Source organism: Sitodiplosis mosellana, unplaced genomic scaffold, assembly GCF_009176505.1.
Source record: "Sitodiplosis mosellana isolate CC-2019 unplaced genomic scaffold, AAFC_SMos_1.0 Smas_scaffold_6165, whole genome shotgun sequence".
In the NCBI taxonomy this organism is placed as follows: Eukaryota; Metazoa; Arthropoda; class Insecta; order Diptera; family Cecidomyiidae; genus Sitodiplosis; species Sitodiplosis mosellana.
This window is the reverse complement of record NW_022601406.1, coordinates 1,812,465-1,837,941: the sequence shown is the minus strand read 5'-3', so window position 1 is coordinate 1,837,941 and position 25,477 is coordinate 1,812,465. Positions and strand designations below refer to the sequence as shown.

Below are 25,477 nucleotides of genomic sequence, written 5' to 3'. Positions count from 1 at the left end.
CCAATGATGAAACATCGAATCAATTTTTTTTCTTCTTATTTTCATTGACGCTTCTTCCGTTCGAATTTTGCACGATGGTTTTCGAACATCGCAAACATTTACTCGGAAATAGAAAAGAAAAGCAAAGTCATCCCGTGTGCAAATAAAATGACTAACAGTCACTCAGTTGTATGTAACTATATGTAGTGATACACAACTAAAACTGGCTAAGTTGATTGAAATCATACGTTTTGTATGGAAACAATCACGTTTAGTTATTCTTTCAGTCAGTCGACTAATTTGGGACATTTTGACTAAGAGTGATTTGTGATTAAAGTCAACTGCAGTTGCTTATTTTGTTCGAGACAATCACTTTTAGTCAGTTAAAATGTCCCAAATTAATCGACTGAATAATCAGTCAAAAATTTTCCACACGGGATTTGTTTTGTGTTCTTGCCGCTGATAATAATAATTCAAACGGCTGCCAATGGATTATGAATAGCACGAAAAATAACAGAAAATAAAAACCCATCAGTTTTTCTTCGGCGCGCGAATAGAAGATAAATGAAGAGAAAAACAAATGAAACAATATAACGACATTATCTGTTGGGTGCACGAAAGTTCGGTCACATGTATGAGTTTGTCGCGCATGTATAGCAAATGTTTACGTATGTGAACATGTTCTGCGAACAACAACAAAAAAAAAAAAACAACAACACTCAGCTTCCCAAGTAAGCGGCGCATATATACGGTCGCTATATATATATATATTTTTTTTTTTAACGTTGTTTCGTTTTCTTTTTACCTGACTTATAGACTTTCATTTTTTAACGCAATGTTACAGTTTCAAGAAAACCATCAAAGATGTTGGTTCAGTATGCTCAAGAGCACAACAGATGCCTAAAATGTAAAAGAGTTTACGGTTTCATCGGCCCGCATAGCGAAATAGTCTAACCGCTTTTTTTTGTTATTATTTTTGTTATTTTTTAGTTTGAATTGTTTGGTTTTATTTCTTATTTATTTTTCGGCATTTTACTCTATCGTCATCAACATTAAGTTGAAAATATTCGGTTTTCCAGCGAAACTGAGTGAAAACGATCTAAACAAGACACACACACACACACACACACACACACACACACACACACACACACAATCGGCACGCGCACACAAATCAAACCAAAACGAGATTAGAGTGCGTGAACTTCAATGACCGCAAATTACCTCCGGAAAATGTGCGCACTGATAAAGATCAATTACGAGTTGGAAAAATGTGCGCTCTGTAAATAAATAGTGTATTGTATGATTTTCATCGTTTGAAGTGGTTTATAAATAATAATTCACCTGGGACTGTGTGTTCGACGAAACATCAAAACATTTTGAAAATTTATAAATGAACCCTATCATCTGTGGTGAAAAAAAGAAGAAGAAGAAGAAGAAAGAAAAATCAACAAAAAATACCGTGACCATATGACAATAAACTATACTTTATATCCGCAATCTATTTGTATTGACGGACATTTTAAACAAATGTTATTTGCACACGCCGTCTTTTTTCCCCTTCATTTGTCGTTTTTGTTGTTGTAACGAGGTAGCAAACCGTAAAAAACGACAAGAAGGAGATCGAAAACGTACACGTTCATTTATCGGTTTGTTTTATCGATACTCGATATATCACCGTCTATTGCATCGCAACATTGCCATTGACTTTTCTTTGGCATTTTTTTTTTATATCATCGTTGAAACATTTTAAGAACATGCCATTAGCCATTTCGAATCAATTGATTTGATTGAACGGTACTACGTGTATTCAGCGTGCTTCATCTTTTATTCGGGTTGTCATACAAGTTTTTGCATAAGTTGACAAGTTTTTTTTTAATTCCATTTCCGCGTTCGGAGTGTTATTTTGTGGAAAAGATCGATAGGCAGAGTGAGGAAGATAGATAGAGAGATCAAAATGTACGGCTTAATGAAAATGTATATGCTCTTCATTGGTATGTATTTTAAATGTTAATATTTGTCAATCGAAGAATTAAATTTAGAACATAAAGAGAAACTCAAGCAACACACACACACAAATAAGTTGGAGGGAAAAACCAAATCTCCGGTTTATAGAGACTTAAATACCATTCTGTTAAGGCGATACAAAGCCAAACAAGACTTAAATAAACTTTGTATATATTGGAGAGAAAAAAAAATTAAATCCCAGATATGTCATTTACATAAAGGAATATCGTATTTATAAACCTGTTAGTAGCAAAAGGTTAATTCGAACATCAAGCGCATACACACACACACAAACAAAATATATGCATGCTGCAAAACTTCCGACCCCAAGAAGTTTTGTTGAAAAGCTCTCTCTCTCTCTCTCTCTCTCTCTCTCTCTCTCTCTCTCTCTCTCTCTCTCTCTCTCTCTCTCTCAGATGCTTTGTTTTTTGTTTTGAAGTTGCGATGACATGGTATTTTAAATAATAAATGCGGTGTGTCTAAAAACCAAACTTCCGAAAACGTTATCCAATTTACATTATTAATATTATGTCAATCAAATAAATAAATAGAAAAAAAAACTGTCGACAATTGAAAATTCGTTCGGCACGACAAACAGTCTCGTCCATATGCGCACATGTTCCAGCTCATTGGTTGGCAATTTTCTCACGTCATTTTTTGGTTTTCACGTTGCCTTGTTGTTGTTGTTGTTGTTGTTGTTGTTGCTGCTGCTGCTTTTTTTGTATCAGTCGGCTGTTTTTTAGTGCCATTATTCCAAATCCCTTCATGGCTAATTGTTTTGTCATTCTTTCTGAAGAAACGTACAACAATCGCAGTTGAAACCTTTCATTAAACCGAGTCAATGTAACTGGGCCGCATGTACTCTGGAGCAAGAATGAGATAGATAGAGTGAGTGAGTGAGAGAAAAAAAAACTAAAGCAATTTTCACATGTCAGGCCGCCGTCAACTGGTTGGGAATAAAATGTTTCTATTCTTCAATTGAAACAGAATAATGCAACGCCACCGAAAAAAAAACAGTCTCACATGGCGAAACCAAATGTGTGAGATTTTAAGAATTTGGCCGAGAAAAAAAAACAACAATGATAGAATCAACAACAATTGCAGCATAACGTGTACATATGTTCGTGAGCCTACCTATATCAGTATGATCGGTTTTTCGATGAAAAGTGCAAATATCACCATTTCAACGTAATCGAAATTATCATTTGACAAATTTTTGTTCATCAATTAGTAAATACCTACCAGTGTTTTTTTGTGTGTATGTTTCACACGGAATAACGTGCAAAATCAATGGAGAAGGAAAAAAAACTGCTAAAATGTACGCTGAAACATTTGATTTCCATTTGCACATTTGAAATAGTAGCAATATTGGCTTTTGCATTGATTCACTGACAAACAAATCGCATATTTTATAAATATCCATCTCTGTATGTGTAGTTTTGGATGTATTTGTAGATGAGAGAGAGAGCGCGAATAACTCAACGCCCCCCCCCCCCCCCCCACATCACGCCCACGCTAGCGGTGAATTCATTTTCTGATAGCATTAGAATAGAATTTTGATCGATGCTATAACAAACAGCACACATAACATGTACACACAACATCACGAAAAACATCGAACATATTTATATGAAAGCAATGCAATGTATACTCTATTTGAATGCGTTGATTGGATTTGGTATCTGCTCGGACTACTGATTGTTGGCACTCGGTGAATGCTGCTGCTTCCGCTGTTGCCTTCTGCTGAGAGCGTGATGGCATCAGGTAAATGATTAGTGTGCCGTTGGGTATACAGCCGTTATATGTGTGGTTTCAACTGCTGTTTGTGTGGTAGAGAAAAAAAATTACCGAAGCAATTTCGGCATCGATCTACTTGCATTTCGAATTATTTTGTAAGCACATTTCACACAAACCAAACGGTAACAACAACAACAGCAGCAGCAGCAGCACCAACACACACAGAGAGAGCAGATTATAAAAAAAAAACTTGATAATCGCATTATGAATTTTCAACTCAATAGGCTTTTGACACATTATGTGTAATTATTGCATTGGACGCTTTTTGAAGAAAAAAAACCGCATGCAATTTTTTTTTCAATTCTCGATCAATTTGGTAATAGCCCGTTTTTGGTTACTGACTCTTTTAAATTTTAAATGGTTGTTGTTTTTTTTTTTTTGATTCGTCGGTTTTCTGGTTTTTGTTCAAATGGAAAAATTCTGAATTTTTAATTTCAACCAGAGAGATAGGGAGAGAGTCGAGCTGTGATTGTCAGCGTGCTCGTATGTGTCCAAAATGAAAAGCACAACATGTATAATTTGGTGTGTTTGAAGTTAGCAGCAAATATACAAATATCGTTGAATCTTTTGGATTCATAAAGCATTATTGGACTGCTCACTCTCTGTGCCACACAATATACAATGTGCGATGTGCGTGTGTATTCGCACTCCACTCTCTCTCTCCTCCTCATGCAAACGTTATGAAGTAGACGATTTTGCGTTAACAAATATCAATATGTACGCAATTTTCGCATTGTTATCATTGTTATTGCTATTATTATTGCCTGGAGACAATGCTGATCTGCTAAAGATTAATTATGGAAAACTATTAGAACAATGTATGGAAATAATGAACGCATATATATTCATCTATTATGTTTGCTTTGAATCGATTGTATGCATTCTCTTCGTTTTCTCATCATCCATCATGAAATTGAGCAGCATGAGCTGGTGAGGTATTCGCTTTGCATTTGCCCACCATCGTCACAACGCTATCGTCGTCGTCATCGTCGTTGTCGTTGTCGTCGTTGTCGTCGCTGTTGCCAATGCGTACAATACACATCGAGATATCGAGTAAGAGAGAATTTGTTTGTGGCTGCCGCCACCGCCGCCACCGCCTGTAATTTGTATACCTTTTATGAAGTCATCATCACTGGTATTTGTAATCTTTTGCGCATATCGAACGATAGCGACACATGGAATAACAAAGAAGCCATTCCTTTCTAAATCGCGTCATTTCCCTCTCTAACTCCCCCCACACCAGCCATTTTAGTTATGGCTTTAAAACAAAATCTCAGAATTCGTACGAAAGCAGTACCCGTCAACACGTCAAATGATTGTTATAGATGTATGCTTCATTTGTAGAATGAATAGTTGTATGTTGTTTTAATGAATTTCAGGTTGCACATCATCCACTTATTTCACTTTCGACAATGTGCGAATGCACTTCGAAAGTTTGTTGACAAAATGATGTGACATATTTTACACACCTTCGCCACTCCATTCACTTTATATACAAATAAGTTGGAAAGACGACGAAGTTTGGCTGAAACCAAACTGCTTCAAGTATTATCACGTTATCTAAGCTTCACTTAGCACGCTATCTAAGCAATAACGCACTAATATATGTATATGGCGTTTGATAAAACTGCTTGGCGGTGTTTCATTTCGTTTCGTTTCGCTTAAAACCAGGCATCAAATGCGATGGTTTTTTTTCTACTTCAATTTCGACCAATTTAAATTGGGATACCATTTTTCAACATGTCTCTTTATATGGGCAACCAACGGTATTTGATTGATTAATATCGATTGAAATCAAAATCTAAACATTATCGTCGTTGATGTTGTTGTTTGTCGTTTCTCTTCTGGCACTCACCACGACTCTTCTCGTGACGGTCATCAGTATTATATCAACGAATAACCGAAAGAAAAAAAAAATCAATGTCAATTTCAACATCTCTGTTTCGCTGATAGTACGTCGACAGGTGCCAATTAGTGAAATATCGTGCTACACAAAACCATTTTTATCGATGTACAGATTTCATACACTCAATCGCTCACCCTCTCTTTCTCGATGTTTATGCCTCTATTTCTCTCTCTCTCTATTTCTCTCTCTCTCTCTATTTCTCTCTCTCTCTCTCTCTCTCTCTCTCTCTCTCTCTCTCTCTCTCTTGAATTCGATTTGGTTTCGTTTTGCTATGCGGAAGCAAAAGCAACGGTAGAACTAGCATCAAAAATGAGATTTTTGCATAATTCATGAAAGTTTTATTCCATTCAGATAAACAATTATCGCAAATGATTCACAGTTTGACCATTATAGATCGAAACAAATGCTGAATGTTGAATGTGATAACACTTCACTACTGAAATGAAATGGCTGAACATGGATATATAAATTCATTTTTGGTTTTTACTGTTTTTCGGTTCGATTCTTCTGTTGCTGGAAATCTGTCGGAAATTGAGGCACATTGCAAACACATTTTCATCGAAGCAACGAGAGTATTGGTTGGTGGGGTTATGTAAATGAGGAAATGGTGTGAAGGATTGAAGGCAAGTTTTGAAAGATGTGAAAATCTGTAATTTCTATCGGTATCCCTTGACATTCATCTGCCATGGACTGATTCTCTTACCATCAGTCCAATTGATCAATCATACAAACCGGAATCTATTTTCATTTTCAGTGAAAATACAAATGATTCAGTCGTGCGGAATGTCCAAGAATCTGGATTTCATTCACGAAATTTCTTCGGATTTTACTTATGGCCTTATGGAATTCTTATCCAAATGATAATTTATACCGAGTGATAGAAAGATGGGAGCGAGGGGAAGAGATGGAGAAAATATATCCTAATTATAATTGATATTGAGAAAATGTTTCAATAAATATACAATTCCGAAAAGAATAAAATTGAATGAACCAAAATCAATAATTAAATAAATTGTGAGTGCATTTTCTTGTCGTTTAGAAAATTGCTCAATTGTTTTCTTCATCTCTTATTGTGATTAGCTTCGAATCTGAACTGAACTGAACTGAACTTTTTAGATAGCCTATTAAGTTCGACCACTTTACACTGTCTATTCCACTTGTCCGTTCGTCGGACGTTGTATGTGTGTGTGTGTGTGTTTTCCTCTTCTTTCGCTTTTATTTTATAAACATACAATAGTAAATGCATATGGAAACACAGCTAAAAATTGTGAATGCATTGAAATTTGTTTGTTGGTTTTCGGATATTCCATCTCACTGTTTTTGCCTCTTAGCATTTCGCCAGAGTTGCATTAAATTTTAATTTCATCCTGTCATCTAATGTATACATAGTCTGTGGCTTTTTGCTACAGTCTCTGAAATGTATGCTGCTGCTGCTGCTGCTGATTCTGCACGGCATTCAAATTCGATTGAAATCACAAATACCAGTGCACTGAAAGCGATTCGTTGTGAAGTGCGATGCAAAATCACAATACAAATTCGTAAAAATATTTTCGTAGAATGTACGAATACATCGTATAATGTACAATGGTTTTCACGCGATACAAAACTATAAATGGCTTCGTAAATAGTACAAATATTTATTTTGAGTGTGAGAGATTGGGGTCTGACGTGGATAACATACAAAAAAAAAACTCCACCGTAATCAATAAGTTTCTATGACCAAGTGAATTGTCACACTGTACATGTATGCATTGCATACATCTGTCTCCTCCGCCACCCGGTGCCAAACGTTAAAGTTTGTTGTGCCAATGGTGTCTACAATCTCATTTCATGAAACCAATTCCAAAAATGAATTGAGAGTGAGGAAAACAATTCAACATCCATGACAACACATTCAACATTGCCGAAAAAGCCCCGGTAAGATGCGCTTAAATACAATAATTGCGCTCATATCAATTGCACGTACAAAGGATTTTTGAACAAATACATTGTTTTATGATGTATTTTATTAATGAACTGTATGTATCACATAGAAAATCTCTCTTAGTTTTCCATCTCTGAAATAGCCATGTATAGAAAATTCGGCATGCAACGGATTCATAATAAACTCAACATGGCAGCCTGAGAGTAAGAAAAAGTGACAAATAAATTGTTCGATCATGTGACATTCAGTTGATTCAAATGACATGTTAATTAATTGAACATACTTTCGTATTGTCCCAATCGCCACACAGCGAGAGCGACAAAAAATAATAATTGAAACAAAAAAAGAATAACATCAAATGTATTTTAGTTTTTCTTTTACCAACACAAAATACATTTTAGTTAATCACGGCAACAAATAAGATGGAATTTTAGAAGAAGAAAAAAATTGGTCTTAAAATGTGATTATTGTGGTTCTGTGATATTGGGTACAGACAAAATTCTAAAGAAAACATTTTGGATTGCACATTTTCCATGCCATCGAAACATATAACATAATAATATGCACTCATGATTCGAATTCGATGTATGAAAAAATGATGCCGGCCATAAACTTGTTTGCATTCCATTGCGGTTTGCATTTTTATTTAAGTCACGTTCACACCTCCACATACGAACAACTAACTAATTATTTATAATGACACAAACAAAATCCTAACCAAATTCATTCCATTTTTTCTACTACGTGGAACCAACAACAAAAAACATGCACACACACAAAATGGAGAAATGACAATTCAAATCAATTTTTGGTTTCTCTTCTTCATTCGCTCGTTTGTTTGTACAACGGTATCATTTTCTTTTATTTGCTTTCGGTTTTTGTTGTCCCGGCTATTGTTTCTGGTCAATTTTGAATCAGTCCATACAAAGAGACCAATACAAGCCTCAAGCTGACCTCTTACGGGCATATTTGTTGGTGAACGATTAGTGGTGGTATGCAAAAAGAAATAAAAAAACAAACAATACATGCTGATTCGGAATTGAATATAAAGGAAATCCTTTACTATGCATGATATTGCATATGGCATGCCATGTGTAACGTTCAAAAGCGCTAACTGATGCTGACATCTCCTGAAGGTACGCTAACCAACGGTGGACACACAATCAAATATTTTCTCCCTGTTTTGTGAATGCTGAATTTTGTGCATGTAGAGTTCAACCAGTTATTTGATATGCAACAAACAAATGAACGATTTTGTATCCTCCGGCCATTCCGCATGCATATAATTGGTTGGCAGTTGGTTTTTTTTCACTAACCGTTACCACCGCAAATGTATAAATGTATGCACTATTTGTGCTTCTGGTATGAATTTTCATGAATTTGCTGCGATTTTTCTGTTCATTAAAATTTACACAAATCTATACACAATTAAATCATTTCGAAAAGGACAACAACAAATACGGTTGAAATGCAGAAACAGCAGCAACAGCGAGTAGAAAAAAAAACGTTGAAATGCCGCATGATCGTGTTTCACCAACAGACATTTTCCGCATTCATTAGAATCACAAAAATCACATTGTGACAAAACTATATTCCAACTATATATATATATATATATATATATATGTGTGTGTGTGTGTGTGTGTGTGTGTGTGTGTGTGTTGGGCTTTCTAATTCTAATCAATGTTTTCTTTTATTCAATAATTATTAATATATGTTTTGTTTTATTCATTTTCCACACCTTCTCTTCACTCTCACTTCAAGGTTCAAATATCATAATTGTTGCATCGATGTCAAATTTTCACAGTGAGAAACACAGTAATCACACATCAACGACAGCCGAAAGTGGTGTATCATTCAATAGAAATGGTCAACGCAATATTGACACAGCGGAACGAATGCGTCGCCTAATACCATATATGACATTTTACATACCGACATCAAGCAGAGAATATCTTCCTACCTCCCCATATGCGCCCGTCAACAAACCAATGGTAATTAAATCCCATTTTCCATATGAAGATGATACACGCACAAACATACAGTGTAAACAAAACCAAAATCTTAGCCGAAAACCACTAAAAGACAAAGACAAAGACCAAAACTAGAACGTTTCTGGTATTTCGGATACTCTCGCCTACAAATATACATTATTCTCTAATCTTAACTACTGTAGTGCATGTGTGTGTGTGTGTGTGTGTGTGTGTGTGTGTGTAGAGAATGTGTCCAATTGAATATTTGTATTCAAACTGAAGTGCTTAATAGCATGTCTTTACAAAAGCAGCATTTGGCTTGAATGGAAAGTTTTTGGTGAAATGCACCAAAAAGATACACTTTCAACATTTCGGTTAGTTTTGTTACATGCTGTTTTCCTGAAATATAGCCCAAACAGCCTAACATATTCAGCAACATAAATACGCAGCAAAATGAAAAATTATTATATTTGTTTGGCTTTGTTCGCTTTATTTTGTACCATATTTACGCGATAAGCATCAAGGTATCATTGATAACAAGCACAGCGATCATTTTACGAAATTAAGACGTCAAATCTGAGCTTGTTATATATACATATATTGTTTGTTTATTAACAAGAAATCAAAAATTCTATTTTCAATATTGCAGAACCCTTATCTGTATCATGAGTCAGCTACATTACCAACGAATCGAAACAACGCACCACAGCATTTATATTTGCCATCTGCAGACGGACCAGTGATACGGAAACCATCGTCATCATTATCATCATCACCGTCAAGAATTCCAACTTATAATGTTGACGATAAATTGAAAAAACTCACGAAAATACCACAAAAGATAACAAAAAATGTATTTGTAACACCGTTAGTCGATGTAGTCATACCACAACAATCGTATCAATTAAATGGTGAAGTTTATAACAATGAGGTAAGTTTGTGAAAAACAATACCATCAATAGTACATAGAGACTATGTCATGTGTGTGCTACTGTGCGGTGGCGGCGTCGGCTCCCGTAACGATGCCCGATGTCGTTTTTGTTTTCTCTTTTGAAACAGTGTCGAAAAATTGTTCAGCCACACCTTAATTTGTTTGTAAATTTTTGGATTTTATTTTGTGCTGGCAACAACAACAGCAGTTCTCATTTTTTTTTCCAATCCACAAATGCCATGTCTCGCTCCATGTATGACACGCACAAAACCAGAATTTTGTATGTTACTGCAATTTTGCGCAATGGCCCTTTATTGCAGCTTTATCACGATTTTTATATGCATATGTACACATATACTGAGCATCTCTGTATGATAAACAAAAGGGAAAAAATCTGCCACCGCCTCTATCTCTATCCACATTTGCACAATGATCAAGCTTGTCACGATGGCTTGAAATTATTTTCCAGATTACATCTTGCATCGATAGAGAGAGAGAGAGAGAGAGAGAGAGAGAGAGAGAGAGAGAGAGAGAGAGAGAGAGAGAGGGAGACAGTGAGAGGAAAAAATGCGACTTTATTTTCTATTGTGTTTTTTCTCCCTACAAAGCAGCAGGCTGGAAAACAATTGATTCGGCCAGGAGTTTATTTAAATGACAACCGAGGAGGTAATAATTTAACACCATTCTTAGCATCAAATCAAGTGCCTGGACCATTTCGACCGATAATCACAGTCAAAAATTATACGCATGATTTTCCAAACAACAACAAATTGAATAATCCAAATCACATTAGATACTCAAATCTAAAGGAGTCACTACCGATAGCGTTGACACACAATCGACAACAACAGCAACAGCAACAGCAACAGCAACAGCATCAACAACAGCAATACGTACAGCCACAGGTAGATCACATCGCACTTAATACATGAGAGTACAACATAAATTTGCATAAAAGTTTCAAATTTCATGTTGTTTCACATCTATTTTTGTTTCTCTAGCCCCTGCCACATATTCAGACATATTATGTAGCATCGACATCATCGACGGAACAACCAATCGCCAACAATGGAATTGATGACTCAATCCAACAAGTGTATTTAATAGAACCAATTGTTAAACCAGAAATTAACGGACAAAAGACCATAATCAAACAAAATTACAACGCACAACAAGGACAACAGCGTTACAAACAGATCCCAAACACGATCCAAAGCACGAAAGTGACAAAAATTAGGTATAGATATAAAATGGAAAATACAAAGCATTTTTTCCTTTCGTTGATGGTTTGATGTGATAATTTTCGATTAAATTTTATATTATTCGCCACAGTTATGACCTAGACCCAGACGATGGATATGGCGGAAGAGTACTTCTACCATATGAATCTTATTATACAAAAGATTATAAGAGTGTGCCACATATTCAGTCGACAGTAGAACCGACCTATTTACAAAAACCGACCGTAAAACCCCTGAACACCGACTATGATTATAAACTCGATGAGTCGATTAATGGCTTTGAACCGGCTGTGTCATACGATCCTTATAAAATATCGGTAACAGAACAACATACTCATCAACACTTAACGGAAACAACTCCAGTCATACAGCCGCTACCATCGAAATATTTCCATCCAAATAATGTAACAACAATCGAAAAAAAACCATCGTTGACATACAGTGATTTTATTCCAACAACCAGCCCAAAACCATTACACGAAATACTACACAATATGAATAAAACGTCACTTCAATTGCTTCTCACAAAACTAAAGGAAAACAATTATTTACCGAAAACATTTACAATGAATAAATTTGACAATTCACTGAAAACACTGTCAAAAGTGTTGGGCGATTTGAAAAAAACCCAAAAACTCGTTAAAAACTATGAATATCCATTCGCATCACAACTGGCACCACATCCACCACAAAAATTGCAACCAATCATCAAAGGGAATTACGAGCATATGAAACCGATACAACCCATTAAAAACAATCGTGGTAAATATTTTAACGCAGTGTTGATTTTCTTCTCCATTATCACATTTTTTTGTTTTCCATTTTCAGTTCCTGGTTCAGGTAAATTGTAAACCATGTTTGATGAAAGCCTTGTTAATTGTATCTATGCATGAAATTTTATTTGATTTTGATTGAATTTAGTTATTAAATTGGATTTTATTCGATATAGGTACACCGGGTATTGATTTTCCGGCATACAGTGTTATACCAAAGACAAATTTCAATTGTTCGGAGCAAAGATACAAAGGATTCTTTGGTGATCCGGAAGCGGGATGCCAAGCCTGGCATTATTGTGATTTAAATGGTGGCCAAGCTTCATTTTTATGTCCAAATGGAACAATTTTCAGTCAGGTATGTGTAATATCTATCATGAGATGTTTTCCTTCAATATTATATATGCGATGCATATTATGCGTCTCTCTTTCTTCTTTTGTTGTGTTAAAAATCCAACTTTAAGCACATTATTTAATTGATTGTTTGTTACGCAAACTGAAATCAGAAATCAATTATCATATCCCATATTTGTCTACATATATCAGGTGCTGTTAACATGCGATTGGTGGTTCAACGTAAAATGTTCGGCAACCGCACAACTTTATGTACTCAATGAAAGATTGTATAAATATATTTTACCATTAAATCCGAAATTCCCAGAAGACTATAGTGGCCCATTGGTCGATAAGTAAGTATTTGAAATGGTTTTGAATATGTGTTACCAGCTCGCAAATTGATGAATGCATTTTACTTCCGAAAACGAATAAAAACTTGAAGGAGAAAGAAAAAAATTGGAAGAAGAAACTCGCGAAAAGCACTTTTTATATTTTCTATGGTTTTATTGTCAAAACATCCTATGTTTTCCCCTTGCAGATATTTAGCCATAAAATTCCAAGAAATGGAAGAAAAAATGCAACGAGAACGAAATAAAAATCGAGTGAAGAACAATGAAGATGACGACGATAGTACAGATATTACACCAACGGAAGACACAACTCTAACCAGTGATACTGATACACTACAAACCGAAACAGTATCAACGGTAAGCGATACTTGTGCCTGTGCATTCAAATCGAATATTTGTGGATTCGTAATAGAATGAATGTTGCTGCAGCCTTTTTTAGACGTGAATTTCGAGTAGTGTTGGATTCGAACGTTCATTCGTTTGTTTGACAATTTAAAAACAAAATTTTGATTTTTGAACGGTCGAACAAGCGTTCGAAAGTGTTCGACGACCAATACAACTTGTTATCGACGCCTAGAAAAAGGCTGAAAGAAACATACGCCCTTTAACGTAGATATTTGCTTAGTTAAAAGAAGAAAAAGAAACATAAACGTATTAAATGTAAAATCAAAATGACTTTGTCAATTAGGAGGATCCATTGATCATAACCGCTGATACCGAACCAACAACGCCGGATCAACGAAATTATTATCAAACAACGACATTTATACCACCAATATTGCCACCATTGCCACCGCCACCAAAATTCCACGTGGAAAGTGAACGTGCCGAAGTGATTGAAATTCGTTCAGATGGCTCATCCGGACACTTAATCCCTGGTCGAACATAATTAATGTTCGCACGCCCATTATCCCGAGTCACATAGAGAAATATTTAAATCAATATTACATCATAATATATGGATTAAGTGTAAATGTATTTAATATTGTTTAACAAATAATTTTCGAATCCAGTCCATTGGCTCATTAATTTTGACCGAATTGAATTTAATTTGTATTTCAAGACCTAGAGATGGAAAAAAATGAATTTTAATTTTAACTCAAGTTATTTAACAAAGTTAATTCTATTCCTTTGAAAATTTTAAACGGCTGGTGCACTCAATTTGTGTGTCTTCAAAGGGGACGCGGTGGGGAATATGAACTGTACTTCTTTCAATGGCCAAAATATTTCCATATTTTCTGACACCGTTTGAGCGCTTGATAAAAATAAAAAAAAAGATTTGGAGCCTCATATAAATGCATAAAAAAATTAACTAAAAAAAATACAATTCAATGTTGCCGCATCACTTTAGCATCAAACCAAAAAGAAATAGAAAAAAAGATGGAAATCTCTGTATTGGTCGGCTTGGATGAGTGGTATAGCTCAACAGCAATAACTTGTCTCAACAGCAATGGATTAATTTATCGCTTATATCCAATGAAGTAAAGATAAATTAATTTTGTTATAATTTAAGCTTTTGTTCAATGTATATAATGGACAAAATTATATGTTTAATGTTACGAGTGTGCTAGTTATATAAAGTTTATTCACAAGTAATATCTACGCACTCGTACATAATGAGAAACAATAATAATAACAACAATAAAACATTGTGATTTTTGACTTATTTATCGATGGTCAATAAAATTCGACAAATGAAATGCATCACGTTGGTTTTCCTTATTTCGCTTGGAATTGCTTTAATTTCAGAGAATCGCTCACTCGATAAAGAGAGCGACAAAGAGATAGCGAGAGAGAGAAAGAGCGAATCAATTTGTTGTCCATAATTACGGTTGTTTGGTTGGAATTGAATAAAAACGAGGCGTCTCTTTTAAATTAACATAATGGTTATGTTTATTATATATTAATCCATAACATGACTGTAATAATTGAAAAAAGATTTAGCTTAATTCATTTATGATACATACATAATGAAATATTCGGTACATAAAATCCACTTTATGATGCCAGTGTGTATGCAATGGGCTGCAATACACTGTGTTATTTCCAGTTTGGCCAATCTATGGATCGTGCGTCGTTTCGGCATCCCAGCGCTTGGCAAGAGAGATTGGGAGAGAGCGAAGGAGCGAATGAGAGAGAGAGAGAGAGAGAGAGAGAGAGAGAGAGAGAGAGAGATGGAGAGGGCGAGTTTGTGATAGTGAGAGAAATGGAAAGAGCGAAAACGATTGATTGTACAACTGATGGTGCAGCTTATTTATGTACTCATCATAAATATGATTCATGGCGTTGAAGAATATTCTACTGTTGGAAATTAATGCAGTCAATAAAACGACAATGTTTGCATTCTAAATGTTAAATATTTAATATGGCTTCTATTTTTTCTTCTTCTTTTTATTCATCTTACCCTTAAAGGTCTGTTCTTAACATTTGTAACACTCATTGAATTTTCTGGTTTCAAATCAGTATTGTATACCTATGAAATACGTCTATTATGTGTTTTAAGTCGGAAGTGCAGTGTTTGAAATGCCGTGTCGTGCAGCAACAAGTTACACGAAAATTGCTGGCGCCTACGTTCAGTGTCAACGGTTGAATTTCTTCCGATTACACAGTAAGTGGAAAAAGGGTTGACAATTTAATGGGGGATATGAAAGACAGCACGCAATCCAACAATAACTAATGCAGGTGTCTGCGGACCAGGAATGGGTAGAATATATGTAAGAGGGAAAGAGAGAGAGAGAGAGAGGAGCAAATAAATGGCTGGACATAAGAAAACAACAAGGTTCATTCGTTATAAACTTAGAATTTGTTTTGTCTTGTACCTAGACTATTTAATGAATCAATCAATTTACAATCGTTACATACTATATCTATTTATTTTTTTTTCCAAAGGATCCTTCACTCTCAAAAAAATCACTAAAAAGAAGGAAACGATTACAATATTTGCATTTGTAATAAATTGTTTTTTTTTTGTTGTTGTTTTTGTGTGTGTTCGTTTTTCCACTTTCTCAATTTTGGCAAAGGGCTAAGAAATGTCCCATCTATGTGATTCTATATTTTGGTGCATATTATGCAATTGTCCGATGCACGTACAAAAACGAAAGAACAAGAAGAAACTTAACAGAAGAAAACAGTTTGCGTGAAGTTGAAGATGGCTAAGCTGATTATAATCGACATTAGTAGGAATCGTCGTGTGTGTGTGTGTATGTGTTTGTGTTTGTGGGTGTGCTAAATGTGTGTGTTTTTGCGTTGTGGTGTGTAGAAGTGTTTCACTTTTTGTTTTCTCTCTTTATTGTAGTTGTAGTTGTTTAGTCGGTAATTGAAATTTGCGCGTAGCATATCAACGCTTTTTCATCGGCTGGCTCACCAGGTACATAGGCGGACACCAATAAAAATGTCACAGTCTTTAAGTGATTTCGGTTATCGATTAATTTTTGTAAATTCGCTGCCATTACTTGGGTATCACGGCCATCAACCAGACCGGCTTCAACTAATTCCGATGCAATACCTTCGGCGGTATCTTTACCAACAGCAAACTCAAAACGAATGTCATGCAGTTCACCTTTTTGATTGCGCATCCGTAATACCAGATTGATTGGTGGAATTTCCGATGAGTTTTGCAGTTGAGCTGCACCGCCCGATGCAATTGTCAACTCCGATTGATCATCATTTTCACTGTCCGATGATTCCACTTTGATTAAGCGATTCATCGGGCGATTTTCTTCGTCTTCCGAATCCGATGAATGTTGTCCATTGTCTTCTTCTTCGCTCGACCACACCCATTCACCGGTGATAGTTCGATGCAGTCGTCCCGATGCGCCCGGTTGTCGTTTAGCCGCCTTACTCACCCGGGTCTCCATCGATGGGCCGGATGCCAACAGTGTTTGTGTCAAATACTTGCGATCTTTTGACTTTTTAAAGAACGGATGCTTTAACAGTTCACTCGCCGTTGGCCGTTTCGATGGCTCCTTCTGTAGGCACTCAGCAATCATTTTACGAAATGTTTTACCATAGGCTTTGTATTGATCCTTTTCATCAGCTCCCGTATCAATGGTGGGCGGATCATTTTGTAACGTTAGCATAAGCACTTTCATTGGCGGATATTTATGATATGGAGCTGTACCCGTTGCCATTTCAATTGCTGTTATTCCCGATGACCAAATATCCGCTTTAAAATCATAACCATGATCTTGCTCCATCACCTCTGGCGCCTATTTTACACACGCAACGCACAACATACGAAGCAAGAATAAGAAAAGAGAAAAAGAAAAAAAAAGAAAAAAAGAAAACACTTTAAATACATTTGCAATGCATTATTACTTATTATCATCAAGAGCTACAACAATCCAACCAACAGTCACAGTGTGTGTGCATGGTGTAATTTCTCACGGCCATTGTCATTGCCCCTGATGCAATACACACTACATGTGGTCACACAACATTCACTTTGCGTCATTATTATTATAATAATTACATATAATTTCAGACAGAAAGAGAAACAAACGAAAAGAAAAAAAAATTGGAAAAACAGATCTATGCCATAACGGCATCAAATCGATGTCAGTATTTAATTTCTAGCCTCTCTCTCTCACACACGCGCGCATGCCACGCACGCCAATTGCGTGTATTATTACTCACACTTAAATCAAATCAAATGGAAAATACTATGACCGGATTGGTAGGTTGTAATTAATTTTCATTTCATTCAAACAGAATGGCAACAAAAACAACATAAAAATGATATTTACCATCCAACATGGTGTGCCAACGAATGTGTGTCGAACTTTTTGCCGTGACATATCGCGTCCAGTGGCTAGCCAGGCGCTAACACCAAAATCGGCAATTTGCACCGTACCATCTTCACCAAGTAGAATGTTGCCGGCTTTAATATCACGATGGATTTGTCCATTGCTGTGAAAATACTCCAAACCCTTAAGCACTTCTTTAAGAACGGTTGCAATGGTTGCCTCATCGAAAACACCGTGCTTGCAATTTGTCGTGCGCATTTTATGCTTGATAATATCCAATAAGCTGCCACCCTCAAGCAAACGCAGTACTAGCCATAGTTCGTCTTTTACCACAAAACTGGTATGGTATGTGACGACATTTTCATGGCTGCACGATTGCATTGCTTGGATTTCCTTTAGCAATTCCTCCATTGAGGTGTTCCATTTTTCCAAATTGATACGTTTTATTGCACATTTCTCTTTGCGTGGAATACAATAAGCTGCATGCACAACGGCCGTTGCCCCAACACCAATCACCTCACGCAATTCATAATCGTCAATTTTATTGGGCCACTGTAATGTTGATGATGCTGAACTCTGGAATAACAAAAAATACAGAACGACCAACCGATATTTTCGAGCCAATGTTTTTGCTTTTGTGTTTGTGTGTGTGTTTTTTTGTCATCTTCAATTGTTTCAATTCGAAATTGATTTATTCGTCGATTCTTTTTGTTTGCGTTATTGTTTTTTTGTTATCTAGCCGCTTTATGAATATTTGAACTGAAATCAATGAGTGTGAGCTCGGAAAAGTTTAATGCTTTTCGACGCATTGTTCAATGCATTCTCTTCTTTTTTTCTGTTTGATTTGGTTTTCTCTGTTGTTTTACACGTTGCCGACCGGCTATAAACTTATTAAGCGGATTTGCATGATTTTCATTGTAAAATCTGCAATACAAATTGTATACACACGTCGAATACATTTGTTCATTGTGTAAATGATTCACGAGCAGCATTGATTTTAGTCCAGCGTATATATATCGAGACAGACAGGACAGGAAAATGTATGCATTGCGAATTATTATCATACATTAAGCTGCTACCGATTTCAATACAAAATTACTTCCATTTCATTCATAATTTCAATTGTTCCGGAAAACAAAAAATCTGGTGAATTTTTGTTGAACGACGACGATGAAATTGTAAGCGAAAATGCATATAAGAAGAATGTAATTCATAAGTGATTACATGATCCAATTAAAAACAATTCCAGTCCTATTTTCTCTACGTATACGCCGTATTCAAACGACAAATTTCGAATTGAAACTAATTTAGAATGAAAGAATTACGGATAAAACTAATTGAAATAATGAACCCCATCGATTCCTCAAAACGAAGGAACAAATAAAGAAAAACGTGCGTCATTTTTGCGAGTAAAAAAAGTAGAAAAATGAAAAAGCAAATCAGGTCGAATCCGAATGCAAAAAGAGATTAACATTAGAATGAACACAAAAAAATTCTCGAGGTTCGTTATATTCATTTAGTCCCAGTTACTTTCGATATAAATTATTTAATTGGAACAGGAGAGCTACAGTTGGAATAGTACTCGATGATGGTGCAACTGATGTTGCTGTCGCTGTTGCAGAAGCAATGGTTGTTGTATTTGCATTACTAGCAGACGGCGATAAAGTGCCTGCGGATGATGGGTTTGTAGCGTTTGTCGTCGACATTGTTGCTAATTCACTCGCGTGCGCGTTTATTTTTTGTGTGATTATTCGAAGCGATTTGTTATTGTTGGTGTTGAAACCGTTCGTTTTACGCGTTCATATATGAATCTGGAATCAAAAAATGCACAACAGAAACACAAAATGAATATTAAAAACAAAAATCAACATCAAATAAATAAATTGAAACTTATGAGCAAAATATTTTAGAGCAAATATATTCCGGAATTGATGGAGAGTGTGAGAGAGAGAGAGAGAGACTGAATAAAAACGACCAATATTTATGGGTAAATGCAAGCAGTTCATCAATTATCACTTAATTTAGTCGACTTTGTTCAAGTCGATGTGTATAGAATATGGTTTGGTGTGTCACAACATTCAAGAACACACAACAACAACGACAATGATGAAAAAACTGAATGTGAATAGGCTTGAAATATGTTGCTTATTGAAAGAAGAAAAAAATAGGAGAAGAAGATAACAACAACAACTGAAATAGATGGGTTTTTGAGTACGACTCCGTAAATCACACTTGGATATTACGAAATGATTAAAATCGTCATTAAAATTAACGAATCGCTGTGGCAATATCAACAAGGAACAAACTGAACACCGAAACAGTATTAATAATGATTTTGTATCATCAAATTCATTGTAGTTTGTAGTCGATTAATTGGACACATTAAATGGATGTTGTGCCTTGTATGCGTTTTTCGATTGTTCTTTCCACATCAAATCGAACACACAAAACATTATATAGTCGCGGCCACACACATAAGCAATCTTTTTGCGTTTTCAATGGAAAATTCAGAAACAGCAGCGAGAGAACGATAGGAGGAGAGAGGGGTAAAATGCCGGGATTATCCAGTTGACAATCTTGATTGTGAATCACATGACTCTTGGATGGAAGAGGGAAAAAGAGAAAGACGCACAGAAAAATTAAATCAAACTTATATTAATAACGAACGTGAAAAGCTATACTAACCAGTCCAAATTAGTACGATTTGGAATGAGCAATATTCATATTCTCTTACAATATATATATGATCATTGAATGCTATGTACAACCTTCATTTATGTTTACATAAAAATCGACGTTCGGTCGGCGAATTCTGTATTTGAATCTTCTGGTTTATTCGTCTTCTTGTTCGTGTGCTTTTTTTCTCTGTTTCCTTCGCAAAATGAAGTTTCTCACCCGTGTATAGTAAATATAAATTATTTGTTATTGAAATTGTTTGCACAAGTCATTGTTGCAAACATTTACACGATCCAAATGAAGTTGATCGAAATTCACAAATATGCGTACAAATGCTCTCGAATCGGTTTCGATCCACATCCGAGAAGAGTATGGAATATTGGGCACACAATTTGACCATTGATTGGAACTGTTTCGATGCGCGATGACAAACAAATGGGCGGTAAATGGTTTCGGAAAATCGCATCAAATTGTACAATGTTATCTTAATATGTTATATGTTTCGTATGGATACGAAAATGCCATAAGCCTGTCAATGTATTTCAATCCATGCAATTAGAATCATGCGACAAATAGAGGTTAAAAGGAGAACGGATAACGGACCGAGAAGAAGGTCATATTGGAAAAATTAAGATACAATTCAAATCTGAGTAGTATACTATTCAACTATTGAGTAGTATATTGTTCGAGTTGGAAAATTTGCATGTTTCTTTACATTGATTTTAGAATATAAACGAACGAACGTGCATAATGAATGCATCATAAGTTTACGTTGCGAAACTCCTCGAATCGATACACATTTCACCAAACTCAAAAAGAATCAAAACAATTTCTAGTTACCTAGATTCACCTGACCACAAAATGTCTCAATTAGTTCGAAAATCAATTGCAAATGACAGAAATAAGTCGGTAAACAAAATGTCGAGAAAAAAAACGAAATGATTGAAAAATGAAAATCACAAACTGCAAGCAACAACAAAAAAATCCTCAAAACGAGAATAATGTATTCGGTGTCAAAACTGCGGCGAAACTAAATTATTGTCATATCAGATTTAGAAGTCGTACGTACACAGTATATTCGAGACTTTCTACTTATTTTTGTTTGAATTCTTCGCTCTCTGAATATATATATTCTGAGGTCTGACAGCCGCTAACGTCAAGTTAACGAAACGAGAGTGAGTGAGGTAGTAAGAGAGGAGAGAGAGAGAGAGAGAGAGAGAGAGAGAGAGAGAGAGAGAACAAAAAAAAAGTGTATTCATATGTGTTGTGACGAGCGCTCGCTCGAGCTAGCATACAAATACGTCTGCAATTAAATATTCAATCGCGTACTCGATAGACTAATTTTCGAGTGAATCTATGGCAAAAGAAATGTGGGTGATGAATACTTTACATTTTATATGTCTCTTTAATAAGCCAAAAACGTTATTTTTATTCGATCTTTCATAAGGAAGAGAGAGAACGCGGGAAAGGAAGAGATAGAGACAGCTTGCGAGAGAAAGGGAGGTGTGTGTGAGAGAGAATTTTGTGCATCCAAATACAATTGATTTTTGTTTTTTGATTTAATTTCAACTCGAAGCACATTTCCAGTGAAAAAACCACAGGAAAATGGAAGAGAAAGGGAGAAGCAGAGACATTTCGTAACATTACGCTAGGAGAGACATGTGAGACACATGATCATTGATATCACTCACAAATCCCATATATAAACATATATATATACACATATATGTGTGTTATACGAGTTCGGTGCATACGTATGTTTGACGTGCGTGGACTCTTATGAGTACATGAAAATTTTTACGATACAAGCCAAATCAAATTGGCGCCCAGCTATTTATTTAGCTTGTACATTTGAGCGAAAAAAATAATGTAGAAACAAATCAGAAAAACACAAATCAGACGATAAAATTGATGAAATGCATGGCAACGAAGATGCAGTAGCATCATCATCAGCTACAACAGCAAAAATACAAAACATTTCGCAAAATCTATTAAGTGGATTATTTTCCCTTTGTGTCTCCAGATTTTTTTTTTGTCCGCCTTGACGACGGTGTGTCTTGTGATTGTTTCGGTTGACTCTTGAGTGTGATATAGAGATATTCGTTGGGAAAATTGTGTAACTACACTCTAACGCGTAGAGAAAAAAAAAATACAAACTGTAATCCACATTCGAAATATGTCACATCAATTTCATGTACAAACACATACATTTCACACCAAAAAAGATACCAATTTTTGTTTGTTTGTTCGTGTGTTGTTCTGACATCCAACTATGCATATATGCATGTATACATATATAAATTGCATAACCGAATTTTGTCAAGAGCATAAAATCAATGAAATAAATAGTTCTCAATTCGTGTTTCTGAATACATCCATTTCATTTGATTGAATTTTTGGTGCGAAAATTTGGTGTTGGAATTGGAGAGGGGGATCTGGCTAACGAACTGATTACCATTTTCACATTGACAATTAGCTCCTGATATAGTTGCGAAGCTTATTTCAAACAATTTTATGCATATCCATGTGTTTCCATGTAAAATTATCATATATACGGTGGTTTCTTTCCTTCTCTGTTTGCCACTCTTTTTATTTCGATCTGAACACCGCAGTCTCCCCCTCTCTCTTTCTCTGTCACTCACTCTCCATTCTTCTCTATCCCTCTCTCTCTCTCGCTCTTTTTCTACCCCACTTGGAAATTTTCATATTCTGTGTTTTTTTTTCGTTTTCTGCAAAACGCCAAAATAATTTATGCGTTTAAACCATTTATGCACACATTTGGGCGACAGTTTGTTGTTAAACACAAAAATTTATCTACATTTCATTTTAATTTTTCAAATTGTTCCTTTTTCTATCGTCTCTTTGCCTCTATCTCTCACTCTATGTGTGTCCGTCTGTCTCTGTGTGTCGATATTTGCTCTTTTATGGGTTATGTCTAGATTTGCCTATGAACTTATCACGAAAAAAAAGTATACTATTCAAACAAAAACCAGCTAAAATATTTATTAGAATTTAATCCACTTTTTAAATACTACTCACTGTTGTGTCTCTTTTTCGTCGTTTTCAATTCAATCGATTTGGATTGGACTCTTTACTATACAATTATGTTATAATTTCAATGGTTTTTTTTTTGTATTTCTCTATGCGAGCCGACAATTCGCTATATTTTTTTTTTCTCTTCACTTCTATTCCATATTTATAATGACGTCGACTGTTCCGTGTATATGTTCAGCTGTCAAACATGCACAGTACGGCTGATTCTCCAAGCAATTTTATACGCTGAAGTTGGACATTTAAGCCGGTAGAAAGCGCTTGCATTCATTTGTCAAAAATACTGTGCTATCGACATTTCGGTCGTTATTCTGTTTTTTTTTGTTGCGCTCGATTCTAATTTGAAATTTCGAAATCAATTCAAGGAGTTAGTAGTGATTTTTTTTATTGATATTGCATTAAATGTGCAACATCGGTTGAAAAAAATAAATATAGAATTGATTGTCAAGAGCTAAATTCAACTGATATCGTATTTTTTATTTTCCTATACTCCGCGAGAAAGAAAGGATCGAAATGAAGAAGACAACGATGAATAAAGAGATGGAACAACTGTAAAGAGAAGAAAAAAAAAGAAGATTGAATAAGAAATATTGATGACGACAAAATGGAATATAGAAAATTGACGAAGAAAATCAAATAATTTTCCAAATGGTAAGGCCTGAAAAGTGGGATTCAATTCTATCATGGTTGCATCAACAAACCACTAGAATCGCTGTAATGGTATTGACAATGCATTATAGTCCATAAATATTAAGAGATTGAATCAAGTCAAGCATCGATAAGATGATTTTACCCATGAATTCTATCAAAGAGCTCATAAAAATAGCTGCCTCAACACATCAAACGGTGAAGCATTTTGAAAATCGACCAATTGAAATGTGGCCCGAGCAAAGGGAGCGAATGTCAGTATTTATTTGTAACTATGAACTTTTGTTTGACCGAACATGATTGATATGAGACCAATATTTTCAGTTGGTGGTCTTCCAACTGGACGCGTGTACTGTACACACACGACAACGACGATGATGGAAAAAAAAAACAATAACCACAACTAGAACTAAGTGCAAAATTGAATATTTTGACACTGACAATGCGATTTGTGCTCGCGTTCACATCATTTATATCAAAGGTAACATTCTTGCAATAATGCATCTGTTAAAATCACTTTTAATTTCCGGACCGTAATGAACACACATTTATACCAAAATTTTAGCGTACATTTATTTTAGCTCAACATTTGATATTGTTGTTTGTTGTATTGTTGCATCATTGTGGAAAATGCACAAACTGGGAATTTGTGTGTGTGTGTGTGTCGATAGTGGGATTGTTTTCAAAGCGATTGAACACGCAGACAATGCCCACAATTGTTTGCTATAGATCAAAGTACCAATATACACACACCCCCACGCATAGAGAATGAGTGAGAGAGAGAGAGAAAATGAAAAGGAGTGAGTAAATCCGTTCGGGAAAAGCTTTAGGTGTTTTGAAGCATTTTCGGGATTGGAAACAATACCACCTTTGATTTTGATTCACAAAGCCGCACATCGTGAATGTAGGTAATGAACATTAGTAAGCTCACAGTCTCCTTCTCACACTCTATATGTGTATGTGTGTTGTGTGTGTGTGTGCGCGCGTGTGCGATACTTGTCGAATAAAAACAGGCCATAGCAAATAGTAGATTTTCAATAAACTGATATTGGTTTGTTTATTTATTTTCCTATGAACGCGTATGCTGCTGCTGCTGCTGCTGCTGCTGCTGCTGCTGCTGCTGCTGCTGCTGCTGCTGCT

General features: G+C 35.5%; 2 protein-coding genes across 10 annotated transcripts; one reads left to right on the top strand and one right to left on the bottom strand.

Moving 5' to 3' along the window:
* The first annotated feature begins 1,109 nt into the window (after nt 1–1,109).
* On the top strand, nt 1,110–14,262 carry LOC129574799 (uncharacterized). 2 transcript variants are annotated; one of them, XM_055457266.1, is made up of 11 exons: nt 1,110–1,973; nt 9,378–9,607; nt 10,236–10,517; nt 11,129–11,422; nt 11,519–11,754; nt 11,850–12,520; nt 12,587–12,598; nt 12,708–12,889; nt 13,078–13,220; nt 13,406–13,574; nt 13,906–14,262. In XM_055457266.1, exons 1-11 carry the CDS (start codon nt 1,937–1,939, stop codon nt 14,104–14,106), a joined length of 2,457 nt encoding a protein of 818 aa, XP_055313241.1. In that variant the 5' UTR covers nt 1,110–1,936; the 3' UTR covers nt 14,107–14,262. The 2 variants fall into 2 exon arrangements, with proteins under 2 accessions (XP_055313241.1, XP_055313240.1); XM_055457265.1 differs by having other exon boundaries at nt 11,126–11,422.
* A 1,739-nt stretch (nt 14,263–16,001) lies between these two features.
* On the bottom strand, nt 16,002–24,233 carry LOC129574734 (STE20/SPS1-related proline-alanine-rich protein kinase). 8 transcript variants are annotated; one of them, XM_055457122.1, is made up of 6 exons: nt 23,678–23,897; nt 23,457–23,590; nt 20,648–23,367; nt 19,531–19,773; nt 17,963–18,538; nt 16,002–17,425 (listed from the first exon to the last, which is right to left on the bottom strand). In XM_055457122.1, exons 4-6 carry the CDS (start codon nt 19,666–19,668, stop codon nt 16,523–16,525), a joined length of 1,617 nt encoding a protein of 538 aa, XP_055313097.1. In that variant the 5' UTR covers nt 19,669–19,773; nt 20,648–23,367; nt 23,457–23,590; nt 23,678–23,897; the 3' UTR covers nt 16,002–16,522. The 8 variants fall into 8 exon arrangements, with proteins under 8 accessions (XP_055313097.1, XP_055313095.1, XP_055313094.1 ...); XM_055457120.1 differs by having other exon boundaries at nt 21,708–23,367; XM_055457119.1 differs by lacking the exon at nt 20,648–23,367.
* Nucleotides 24,234–25,477: the final 1,244 nt, after the last annotated feature.

Excerpts from the sequence above, each read along its gene's own strand:
- LOC129574799 (XM_055457265.1), top strand. The coding sequence starts at position 1,937 with ATGTACGGCTTAATGAAAATGTATATGCTCTTCATTG. Across the intron at positions 11,423-11,518 it reads AGCAATACGTACAGCCACAG|CCCCTGCCACATATTCAGAC; the intron begins GTAGATCACATC and ends TTGTTTCTCTAG. Across the intron at positions 13,221-13,405 it reads AGTGGCCCATTGGTCGATAA|ATATTTAGCCATAAAATTCC; the intron begins GTAAGTATTTGA and ends TTCCCCTTGCAG.
- LOC129574734 (XM_055457118.1), bottom strand. The coding sequence starts at position 19,668 with ATGTCGACGACAAACGCTACAAACCCATCATCCGCAGGCACTTTATCG. Across the intron at positions 18,539-19,530 it reads CATCGAGTACTATTCCAACT|AGTTCAGCATCATCAACATT; the intron begins GTAGCTCTCCTG and ends TTGTTATTCCAG. Across the intron at positions 17,426-17,962 it reads TTGGCACACCATGTTGGATG|GCGCCAGAGGTGATGGAGCA; the intron begins GTAAATATCATT and ends TGTGTAAAATAG.